The sequence below is a fragment of the Halichoerus grypus genome, chromosome 6 (genome assembly GCF_964656455.1).
Source record: "Halichoerus grypus chromosome 6, mHalGry1.hap1.1, whole genome shotgun sequence".
NCBI classification, from domain to species: domain Eukaryota; kingdom Metazoa; phylum Chordata; class Mammalia; order Carnivora; family Phocidae; genus Halichoerus; species Halichoerus grypus.
The window spans coordinates 112,905,344-112,918,493 of NC_135717.1; the positions used below are offsets into that span (position 1 = coordinate 112,905,344).

The 13,150-nt window shown below is 35.4% G+C and overlaps 1 protein-coding gene across 1 annotated transcript in view; it reads left to right on the top strand.

The window, feature by feature from the left end:
- The window catches only part of ARID2 (AT-rich interaction domain 2), a 160,114-nt gene extending 148,116 nt beyond the window's left edge, over window positions 1-11,998 (top strand). The window contains exon 21 of the mRNA XM_036119897.2: window positions 10,364-11,998. Coding sequence (XP_035975790.2) covers window positions 10,364-10,508 — 145 coding nt within the window. The 3' untranslated portion in view covers window positions 10,509-11,998. The remainder of the gene's footprint in view (window positions 1-10,363) is intronic.
- Window positions 11,999-13,150: the final 1,152 nt, after the last annotated feature.

Consider the following 13,150-nt stretch of genomic DNA (forward strand, 5'->3'; position numbering starts at 1 on the left):
GATTTTATACATCTGTAGAAAGTAGAAACTATAATCCTGAGAGAGCAAATGTGGAAAGTCCTGTTGATGCCTTTTGGACTTTGTCTCCCTTGGAGCTTATCTCTAATTTTCTAGTATTCCTTCTACATCTTCAACTGACTCATTTTAGGCTCTTTTGTTGAGAAGTTGTCCTTGGAGACATCCTGCCTTCTGGCTAGTGACTTTCTCTCTGCGTTTCTCTCCTCGGACATATTAATAGTCCCATCTCCTAGATGTATCCTCCATCTACCTTACTTCTCCTCCCCCACTCCCAGTTGTACCTTGCCTTATTAGTTCTTTTACGTTTCTTGCAGTAACCTTCCAGCTGAATTTTCCCACCATGAAAACGGTGGACCAACAAAAGAAAAAAAAAAAAAAGCAATGATTTTGAGTATATCAAACTTCTGTAAATTAAAGATGAATAAAACTTAAAACTGAAGTTTAAAAAACAGTATTTGCAATGCAAAAGTTACTGTATTTAGTCTATCCAGTGTTCTCACAGGTGAATAAGAAAAATTCTTAACATTCAAATAGAAAAATAAGCAACGTTTTTCAGAAAGAAAGAAGTATGAAGGTTTAGTCACCATACAAGAACACCAGCATCTTCCTTTTTCATTCATAACATGGTTTCTTACTACCTTTCTCACTGTATTTTCCTCTCCACCTTCCTTGTGCTTCATAGTTTACATTGCAGTTTCAGCCCAAATAAGCCACATACAGATTCCTAATCAAGTTAGACTCTTTCAGGTCACACTTTTGTACCTTTGGTTCCAATGTTCATACTATTCTCCCTGCCTAGCATGCCCTTTTCCCTGGGGTGCTGGCCTGCTGAATATCTGGAAACCCTTTGTGACTCAGCTCACATAGTAGCTTTTGTGTGCTGCCTCCTATGCTGTGTTCCCCTTCCCCATCGAGTTCATTCTTCTGTATTTTTGTAACCTGTCTTGTAACATTTTTTTTGGAAGTTCTCAATATTTTATTATTTTTCTAAATTTAAATTCAAGTTAGTTAACATATAGTGTAGTATTGGTTTCAGGAGTAGAATTTAGTGATTCATCACTTATTTATAATACCCAGTGCTCATCCCAACAAGTACCCTCCTTAAGACCCATCACCCATTTAGCCCATCCCCCACCTCCCTTCCAGCAACCCTCAGTTTGTTCTCTACAGTTAGGAGTCTTTTATGGCTTGCCTCCGTCTTTGTTTTTATCTTATTTTTTCCTTCCCTTCCCCTATGTTCATCTGTTTTGTTTCTTGAATTCCACATATGAGTGAAATCGTGTGGTATTTGTCTTTCTCTAACTTACTTTGCTTAGCGTGGTACAGTCTAGTACTATCCACGTCATTGCAAATGGCAAGATTTCATTCTTTTGATGGCTGAGTAGTATTCCATAGTATATATGTACCACATCTTCTTTATCCATTCATCTGTCGATGGACATTTGGGCTCTTTCCATAATTTGGCTGTTGTTGATAGTGCTGCTATAAACATTGGGGTGCAGGTGCCCCTTCGAATCAGCATTTTGTATCCTTTGGATAAATACGTAATAGTGCAATTGCTGGGTCATAGGGTAGCTCTATTTTTAACTTTTTGAGGAACCTCCACACTGTTTTCCAAAGTGGCTGCACCAGTTTGCATTCCCACCAAAAGTGCAAAAGTGTTCTCCTTTCTCCACGTCCTCACCAACATCTGTTGTTTTCTGAGTTACTAATTTTAGCCATTCGGACAGGTGTGAGATAGTGTCTCATTGTGGTTTTGATTTGTATTTCTCTGATGCTGAGTGATGTTGAGCATTTTTTCATGTATCTGTTAGCCATGTTTATGTCTTCGTTGGAGAAGTGTCTGTTCATGTCCTCTGCCCATTTCTTAACTGGATTATTTATTTTTGGGGTGTTGATTTTGATGAGTTCCTTATAGATTCTGGATACTAGCCCTTTATCCAGTATGTCATTTGCAACTACCTTCCTCCATTCTGTTGGTTGTCTTTTAGTTTTGTTTCCTTCCTTCACTGTGCAGAAGCTTTTTATCTTGATAAGGTCCCACCAATATTTCATTTTTGCTTTTGTTTCCCTTGCCTCCAGAGACGTGTCTAGTAAGAATTTGCTGCAGCCAAGGTCAAAGGGTTTGCTGCCTGTTTTCTCCCCTAGGATTTTGATGGTTTCCTGTCTTATATTTAGGTCTTTCACCCACTTGGGATTTATTTTTGTATATGGTGTAAGAAAGTGGTCCAGTTTCATTCTTCTGCATGTGGCTGTCCAGTTTTCCCAACACCATTTGTTGAAGAGATATAACATTAATCTTACCATTTTGTAAATAGTTTTTAGGGGTGCCTGGGTGGCTCAGTCAGTTAGGTGTCCAACTCTTGGTTTTGGCTCAGGTCATGATCTCATGGGTTGTGGGATCAAGCCCCATGTCAGGCTCTGCACTCAGTGGTGAGTCTGCTTGGGATTCTCTCCATCTGCCCCTCCTCCCACCTATGCACAGGCTTGCTTGCTTGCTCTCTCTCTCTCTCAAATAAATAAATAATCTTTAAAATAGTTTATATATGGCTGTTTTCTCCTGCTGACCTATGTGTAGACTTTGTCTGAGTAATCTTTGTAGCCTGAACACCTAGCACAGCACTTAATATGTAGTAGATAATCTCTACTTTCTATTCATCCTTAAGATTCAACTCAGGGGTTACCTCTTCCTTTCCTGACATCTTCCTCACTAGCCTGCCTATGACCTAGGGTGCCATAGGTACTCCCTACCACCTCACATATTCCATATTACCACCCTAGATGGTGAGATAGTTGAAAGCAGGGATTGAATATTGATTTTCATTTTTGTGTCCTCAGTGCCTGGCATTTTGTTTGGAATGTACTAGCAATTCAGTAAGTATTTTATTGATAGATGGAAGGAAAGAAGCCTCACAAATTCACTCTTTTCTAGAGTTCTGATCTGGAATTTGTATAGATAATTGGAATTCTAAAAGTAATTTTATAACTTTTTCTTAGCACTTTTTCCTCACATTCAAATTGCACATTCTTAGGCTTATAGCAGAGCCACTTTGTCTAGATGTAATTATTGAGCCAGAAGTTTTCATTTTACTGTTTTTGTTTTGTTGTTGATTTTGTTATTTTATATTTAACTCTAAACCTTCCAGATGTCTTCTGGTATCTTTAGTTACTATGATCTTAGAATAGCAGAATCAAAAGAATGAAAACAATCCATTAAATTCTTACCATTCATCCTCCCAGTGAAGGCTGAACTGTAGAACTTCATTCAGACATCTCCAGTGATGTGGAGTTTTGCTTAGCAAGAATACTGACAGAATCTGGCAAAACATATGTGTGAAGAAGAGAGTGTAGGAAATCACATAGCTGCAAAAGATAATTCCCCATTGAGATTTCTTTCTCAACAGAGATGAGAATGGAATAAGTAACAGGGTATGTTGTTTTTTTTTAAGACTAAAGCCAGCTCTGTTAGCAATAAGAAAATTACACGATGATAGGAAGATATATGGAAATTTACCTTCATTCTTGTAGTATAGTATACTGAACAATATGAAATGTGAGCATATTTAAAATTTGGAATTCAGAATCTGATTGTATGAATAATGTAAAATGTTTAAATCCAGTTTATCTCCATTCTGATTAAGTTTGAGCTCTGGAGAATTGCAATATATTTCTCCTCCTTTTGATTTATATACCTTTTATCAAAATAATACATGGATCTTATTTAAAATCAAATGGTACTTTTCTATACACTGATAACGAACATAAAGAGATAAAGAGAATAATTCCATTTACAGTATGTCAATCTTGGGAATTCCTTCAATATTGAATCCCTTTTTCTTAAATCTGAACTATTTCCTTTACTTGATTTATTCCCTCATCATACTAAAGCATATCCTCCAATAATTTTAAAACCCCACATATCTGAAAATGTTTTTATTTTTACTCATGATAGTTTGGCTAGATATAGAATTCTAGACTGAAAAGTTGTTGTTGTTGTTGTTGTTTTAAGTCTGTGAGGGCATTGCTCTTAATGTGTTCCAGCATGCAGCTTTGCTCTTAAGAAGTCTATAACATCCTGGTTCCCTTTCCTGTGTTTGTGATCTATTTTCTCCCCTAGAAACATTTAGGATCTTTTTTTTTTTTTTTTAACCTTACTTTCTGATATCCTGACGTTTTATGATGATGTGTCTTGGTGTAGGTGTTTTGTTGTGATCGCTCAAGTGGGCATTTCATTTCAGTGGATTCTTTCAATCAGGAGATTCAAGTCCTTCCATAATGGGAATTTTTCTTGAATGTTTTTCTTTTTATAATTCTCTGCCAATCATGGTCTCTATTCCCCATTTCTTGAATTTCTGTTGTTTGGATGCTAGACCCTCCTAGATTGATCCTCTAATTTTCCTTTCTCTCTTAGTTTTCATTTTTGTCTGTTTAATATATTTCCTGGAAACTTCCTTGACTTTATCTTCAAATCTATTGAATTTTTACTTAGGCTATCCTACTTTCATTTCTAAGAGATCTTTCTGAGTGCCAGTTGTTGCTATTTTATTACACCCTGCTCTTCTGCTCCCTTTAAGTATAGTTGCTGTTTCCTCTAAATTCCTCAAATGAGCAGTTGGGCTTCATTTTCTATATTAAGAATAAAATATCAGCAAGCCAATTAGAAGCTTTGAGTGCATGATCTCCACTTGTCACTGGTGATTGCCATTTTGGGTGACCCCTAATGAACCAATTTGTTTATTAGAAGTCCTTCAAATGTCAGTCTCTAGAGAGAGATTGTTTCTCCAGAGAAAAATCTCTGATTTTCTTGCCTTTGGACGTAGGCAGTTTGGAGGAGGGTCAGTGTAAAATCCTGTTATGGAAACAGAATGGGAGAGGGGACCAAGAGGACCTTACCATGTTAAGTATGTTACTTTCACCCAGTCCTGTTTTTTGTCTGATTGATCCCTCACCCCCAACCTTCACTGTATGTCCTACACCTTGCCTTTCTGGTTTAGTTTCTTCAGAAAATTTTCTTTAACTCATTTTGATACTATTTTGGGAGGGAAAGGAGAAAAACCTGCATTCAGACTGCTAATTTGTGTCTTAAATTGTTTTCACTAATGCTTACAAATTATTTTTCATTATCTATTAAGTGTATTAAAGTGACACAATGTTTATCCTTTATTAAACATATCAAAAAAACCTTGAAATTTGAAATTGAAAGAATACCATTTTATACAACAAAAGAGGCATATTTTATCTAGTGAGTGCTTATTTTTTAAAACCCCCAAAAGTAGAAGATATTAATTTATATCAAAAATGGAATTGTTATGGGGTGCCTGGATGGCCCAGTTGGTGGAACATGCAACTCTTGATCTCAGGGTTGTGGGTTCGAGCCCCATGTTGGGCGTAGAGATTACTAAAGAAAAAGTAAAATCTTTTTTTTTTTTTTTAAAGAAAGAAAAAGAAATTGTTACTTTAAAATCATCCTGGTGATTTAAATTTAGTCTTCTAGTTTTATCCATGTGACATAAAAATAAAAGAATACTTTTTTTTTTTAAGATTTTATTTATTTATTCATAAGAGAGAGAGAGAGAGGCAGAGGAAGAAGCAGGCTCCCTGCTAAGCAGGGAACTCGATGTGGGACTCAATCCCAGGACCCTGGGATCATGACCTGAGCCGAAGGCAGAAACTTAACCATCTGAGCCACCCACGTGCCCAAAAGAATACTTTTTAACATGTGGAAAAATTATTGTAATTTGTGAAATTTTTCATATTGAAAGATTTTTCTTTTTCAAAATGTTCATTAATTATAGAGGGAAAATAATTTGATCCCACTTTGTGATTGTTTTTATTATTGACGTTAGTTCACATACAGTGTTGGTTTCAGGTGTACAATATAATGATTGAACAATTTTATACATTACTCAGTGCTCGTTAATATAAGTGTACTTTTAATCCCTTTAACTATTTTACGCATTTCCTCACCCACCTCCCTACTGGCAACCACCAGTTTGTTCTCTGTTTTTAAGAGTCTGGTTTTTTGTTTGTCTCTTTTTTTCTTTGTTTGTTCATTTGTTTTGTTTCTTAAATTCTACATGAGTGAAATCATACAGTATTTGTCTCTGACTTATTTTACTTAGCATTATATCCTCTGGGTCTACCCATATTCTTGAAGATGGCAAGATTTCATTCATTTTGATGGCTAATATTCCAGTGTGTATATGTGTGTGTGTGTGCGCGCGCACTCATGCACTCACATTACATCTTTGTATTCCATTCATCTGTGGATAGGCAGTTGAGTTGCTTCTATGTCTTGGCTATTGGAAATAAAGCTGCAACAAACATAGGGGTGCATGTATCTTTCAAATTATGTAAGTTATTTTTAAATCAAGTTTTATAGGACTATTTTTTCTTTTCCAGAAAAAATTGTAGAAATTTCATAGTTCATTTAAAAATTTGTTTAACAAATTTTTGAAGTAGATCATACCTAAAGTATTAAAAAACAGAAGTATAAAGCTCAATGAATTATCACAGAGTGAACCACCCACATAACCAACCATCCAAGTTCAGAAATAGAGGAACACCAATACCACAGAACCCCTTTGATTCTCCACCTGTCTTTATCCCATTTTCCTCAATGGGACCACGATCCTGATGATACACCATAGAATTTTGCCTGATTTTGAACTCTATATAAGTAGAATCATATGGTGTACATTCTTTTGTACTAGCTTTTTTATTCAGCATTATTTGTGAGATTCATTCATGTTACATGTAGCAGTATGTTGTTCCTTTATTGCAGTATAGAATTCTGTTCTAAGAATATACTCAATTTTGTTTTTTCCATTCTACTTTTGGTAGGCATATTGGTGGTTTTCAGTTTGGAGCTATTAAAAATAGTGGTTCTATGAACATTCTATACATGTTTTTGGTCATATATATATATATTTCTGTTGACTTTTAAGAAGGATTGGTGATTCATAGGATATTATAACTTGAGTACATAATGCCAAACAATTCCAAAGAGATTTTATCAATTTATAATCCCTCCAGTGATGTATGAGAGTCACAGTTGCTCCACATACTTGCCAACATTTGGTATAATTTTAATTTTTAGTTTTAGCCATTGGGGGGGGTATCTACAGTATGGAAACTACATAAAAGCAAATATCAAAATAACCAAAAAACATGAAAGATGCTCAACTCCTTTGTGTTTAATCTCCTTTTTTTTTTAAAAGATTGATTTATTATTTGAGAGAAAGAGAGAGCATGAGCAGGAGGGGCAAAGGGAAGGGGAGAGAGCCTCTGAAGGAGACTTCACACTGAGTGGGGGGCCAGACGCAGGGCTCGATCTTATGACCCTGAGATCATGACCCAAGCTGAAACCAAGAGTTGGATGCTTAGTCAACTACGCCACCCAAGGGCCCCAATTTCCTTTTTTTTTTTTTTTTTTTTTTTACAGGTGTTTTACTTCTTCCTTTGCTTTCGAATGGCAAAAATGGTACAATCCCCATGCGTTCATTTTGGCTTTGAATTTCTGTGTCTTTTCCCGTAAATTGTTTCCCTACAATGTTTGTTCAAAATGTAGAAGTCAAGCTCCTCCCTCTTCTTCAGTTTCTTTTACCCAGGGTTATTTTAATGAAGGCACTGCAGTTCTTAGATAATCTCATGCTGGTTGATTTTTTTTTTTCCTGACATTTTTCTGACATTTAATGTAAAAGTTTTCACGCATAAGGTAAACTTGACATAATTCTGCAGTGAACACTTATATATACCAATCACCTAGCTTTTTTTATTGACATTTTACTATACTTTTCTTATAAGTATTTCATCTTTCCATTTTGGGCTTATTTTTACCTTTTCTCCTCCACCCTTCAGCATCACTCTGGTTTTTTGCTGGACAGTTCTCACTTTTATAATTTCTCTTCTTTATATACATAGCCACATCAGTATTGTAATTTTAGGGGTAGAAAATTTCTTTTTTAAGTTTACAAATTAAAAAGAAATAGCTGCTTTTATGAGTAATGTCTCATTCAGGTGATAAGCTTCACTTAATGAAGGGAAAGAAACTTGAATCATCTCTAGAATATAATTTTTATTTTCATATAAAAGCAGCCGTCTTAGGGGCACCTGGGCGGCTCAGTTGATTAAGCATCTGACTCTTGGTTTCAGCTCAGGTCATGATCTCATGGGTTGTGGGATTGGGCCCTGCATCGGGCTCCATGCTCAGCAGGGGGTCTGCTTGAAGATTCCCTCTCTCTGGCCCTCCCCACACACACACGTGCTCACCGTTTCTCTCTCTCTCTCTCTAAAATAAATTTAAAAAAAGCAACCATCTTATTTCTCTCCAGCTGTTTTCTAACATGATTTGAATTTTTATTTAATTTTGCCTTATTGTGGCAAGGACACTTAACATGAGATCTACCCTCTTAAATTGTTAAGTGTATAATACGTTATGGTGGAGTGTAGGTACAGTGCATCTGTACATCTCTCAAGCTTATTCATCTTGCTGAACTGAAACTTTATGACCATTGATCCTCATTTCTTTCTCCCCCAGCCCCTGGTAAACACCATTTCACTCTTTGATTCTATGAATTTGACTTCTGTAGAAACATGATCTGAATTTTCTGGAAGCATGCATGAAGCTTGTTACAGAATTATGCCTGGCAGTCTTCCCATATTTAGAAATGTACCACGGAGAAAAGTCAAATAGATGATCTTCCCTAATTCTGCTACTACTGTTGAGCTAGAAAGTCATTTCAGTTTGGTGTGCCTCAAGATAGCCTCAAATTCCTCATCTGTAAATTGAATAGGTTAAATTAGTCATTTCCCAGATTCCTCCTCTTCCTGCATTACTGGGTGCGGAAGTATGTATTGTTTTTTTAAAAACTTTATATAGAGTTTTGTTTTCTCAGTTTTTTAGATTCCATATATTAGTGAAATCATGTATTTGTCTTTTTCTCTTTGACACTTTGCAGTTAGCATAATACCCTCTAGGTCCATCCATGTTGTTGCAGATGGCAAGATCTCATTCTTTTGTTTCATGGTTGAGTGATACTCTGTTTGTTTATATGCCACATCTTTACCTGTTGATCTGTGGTTGGACACTTGGGTTGCTCCCATACCTTGGCTATTGTAAATAATGTTTCGGTAGACATAGAAGTGCACATATCTTTTTCAAATTAGCTTTTTTATTTCTTTTGGGTAAATAGTCAGTAGTGGGATTACTGGATCATATGGTGTTTTGTTTTGTTTTGTTTTTAATTTTTGAGGAACCTTAAATATTTGGCAGAATTTACCAGAGAACCCCTGAACCTGGTGCTTTCTGTTTTGGGAGGTTATTATTTTTTGATCAATTTCTTTAATAGATATAGGCCTTTTCAGATAGTCTGTTTCACTTTGTGTAACTTTTGGAAGCCTGTTTCTTTCAAGGAAGTGGTATGTTTCATCTGGAGTTTCAAATTTGTGGGCATAGTGTTATTCATACTAATTCTTTATTGCCTTTAATGCCCATGGGATCTGTAGGGATCTTTGGTACCTTTCCCTCTTTCATTTCCAGTATTAGTAATTTATATACACACTCTTTTTCCTTAGATAGCATGTCTTAAAGACTTCTTGATTTTATTGATGTTTTCAAAGAATCAACTTTTGGTTTCATTGATTTCCTCTTTTCAGTTTCATTGATTTTGGCTTGAATTATTTCTTCTACTTACTTTGGATTTAATTTGCTCTTCTGTTACTAGTTTCCTAAGGTGGAAATTTTGATTATTGATTTTAGATCTTCTTTTCTGATAATATGCATCCAATTAATGCTATAGATTTCCCTCAAAGCACTGCTTTCACGGAATTCCACAGATTTTAATAAGTTGTATTTTTATTTTATTTAATCCAAAATATTTTTAAAGTTCTTTTGAGATTTCTTCTTGACCCATGTATAACTTTGTGTTGCCCATGTGTTGTTTACGTCATGGACTTGGGGATTTTCCAGTCAACTTTCTATTATTAATTCCTGGTTTAATTCCATTTTGGTCTGAAAACTGACCACATTGCTACTAGCATTCTTTGAACCATCTTTTATACATGCGACTTCTCCGAGTGTATTAACAGCAGCAGTATGTGGTATGTGGTAAAAACATTTGTTCACTGAAAAATCGCTACATGGATACAAGGAAATTCTGTCACGCTTGGAAACATCTTTTATCCAAGTAAGTTTATAGTGTATTCCATTCACCAAAGTGTGCTGAACACATGAAATAAATATCTCAATGAAATAAAAAATGTTAGTTTTTAAATGTGCAAAGTCCATAAGAATCATCACTGACCTTGGAACCTCTCTCTGTTTTTTTTTTTTTTTTTTTTCCAGATTGTTAAAGAGACATGAAAACAACTTATCAGTGCTAGCCATTAGTAACATGGAAGCTTCCTCCACCCTTGCCAAATGCCTTTATGAACTTAATTTTACAGTTCAGAGTAAAGAACAAGAAAAAGACTCAGAAATGCTGCAGTGAAAAATAATTCCACTTCTGTAGTGGGGACTCAAAGTCACATACATTTCACATACTGTTACTGAAGAAAGCACCAAGTCTTAATGGAACAGAGACCATAGAATGAATTATTTTATCTCCTCCCATGATGCTGAGAGGAAGCTTCGTATTCTGATCTCTGAGCGAATCCCTTTGTTCTCTGTTTAAAAAAATCTAAAAAGAAAAAGAAAAAAAAAAAACTGCTGTGGGATTGTCAACCAGCTTATCTGCAGGATGTCTCTCAGATCCGATAAATCCTGATGGAGACTGGTATGATCAGAATTCAGTACCATCCACATTGGAATATACATGGAATATTGTAAAACCTACATGAGCAGATGAAATAGAAGCATTAAATATTTTTATCTATATCCAAAAAGGAGCACATTTTTATATTTACAAAACCGTTTAAGCTGGTTTGAATAATTAAAAAAAAAAAAATTTCAGCACACCCTATACCCCCTGATCTCAGAGGGGGCCACCAATATCTAACTATGGATTGTGTGTTTTGTTTAGAAATCAGTAGCTTGGTTTTCTTACTTGAGCCAATATATTTTCACTTATTTATTATCATAAAAATTTACCAGTCTGAATAGATCCTGTAAATATTTGTGAATAGAACGAACACCTTTCATGCCACTGCAGCCACTGGAAGTACATTCTGTGGTGTCCTAGAAGCATTATTGGTAGGTTCTAAAGTTTTCTAGACTTTCCTGTCAATTGTAAGTAATTGTGATATATTCTACGCAGTGGATGAATGTTCTTTAAATTTGTGTAAATACTTCTGCAAAGGTACTGATGCTGTAAAGTCAAAACAGTTTTGTGGAACTGTGATTTTTTTTCTTTTTTTTTTTCCTTTTTTTTCTTTTTTTTCTTTTGTTTTGTTTTGTTTTGTATTATACACCTTGTAGAACTCATTTTGCTGGCTGAAAGAGTATGGAATAATATATCTCATGTCATTTTTGTAGAAGAAAAACTATTTGAAGGTATTTTTTGGTTTTCCCTAACATGTATCCACTGTAAACGTTTGTCATGTGCAAGCTCAGAGCTTGGACAGAATTTTTTGTATTTGTAAATTGGTTTAAATACATGGAATTTTATACAGGTTTTCTCCTGTGTTATATATGCATTATGTGCAGGTATGATATTTTCTTCACTACTTTTTCTATCTTAATATAGTGTGGAATTTTATCGTATTATTCTTCCATTCTTAATACTGTACCACATTCCTGCTCAGAAACTGCTCACTTCCTTAAATTGTCTTCTCCCCCCCCCCCAGCGTGAAATGTATCCATTTATAACTGCCTATTGCCTGTTCTATTAGCATCCAAAAATGTGGAAGGCCTCCCAACCACCATTTCTGCTGTGTCCTTAGGATGTGCAGTAAAAAATATAGACCTAACAGTTTATGTTATAGAATGGCTTTATTTACTTTGGTGACTGTTTATAGTTTTTAAATAAAAGACTGAACATTTTCTTGAGTCCTTCATTTCTGAGTATGCTGAAGACATTCTTTAAAAATATAGAGAGAATCCCAAATTTAGCTGAAGACAAGGTGCAGTCACCTATTTAATTATATGTCCATTTATGATACGTTAAATAGAGAACAGATAAAAGAGGTCCTTTACATGACAGATTTGCATGAGATAGCAGGAGATGGAGAGTATTTTCCATTTGTTAATGATGTAAAGCAGAGCCAGGTTATTGTTTGATACTGTGTTTCTTTGATTGTTCATTCAGAACCACAACGCAACCAAATCTTCTACTTGAATTTAGGGGCAGATTCTTAGAGTAAAAGGATGATCTCAGTTTGGATATAAAAAAATTTTTTTAATAGTTTGATTCAACTGGTAGTGAAAGAAAATCTAATTTCTCCCTGCAGGGGGATCCCTGGAGCTACACTCTGCCGAGTAGTAATGAACGCTAAAGAGACTTTGTCAGCCAACTTCAGCCACCATCATTTCCAAGGGTTGTGGGGTTTATTCTTGGCCCACCTCCCAAGATTGGGGCTACCCAGTAGATGCCACAGAGATCATGTGGATAACACTAAAATGGTCCTCAACTCCCCCAAACTTAAAAGGCTCCCAGTTGTTGATACCAGTTGGAGAGTATTCATTGTACTTCTCTAAAAAATCTCAAATTTTTCTAAAATAATTTTGTGTAACATCAATGTATGTTTTAAAGGTACATGTTTCTTTGCAAAATAAGAAACTGCACGGTAATTAGAAAAGAGAAGAAACTCCGGGCTCAGAAAAATGGTTTTCACACTCACCATTCATCCACCTCATTGGAATTGCATGCCGTAGTTCTAGCTTCTGTGCTATGATATGTAAATATGTCTGTAGTCCCTTTGAGCATTGGTCTCAGCAGAGAATTTTCTAAATGTATTTGACCTAATGAAACCAATTATGGCTTCCCACTTAAGTTTTTCTCATATAGCTTTATAGAACTATTATATAATGAAATAACATGGACTTTCTGGGTAATGGAATCAAAGTGCTCTTGCACAGTAAGTTCTGCATAACCCTCTCATTCATGAAAAGGTGCTCCTCGCTAGACAGAAACTTGCTGATTTCCAGTATTGTTATTTTGTCTAAAGTTCTGTAAATACATGCTTTAATGTTATC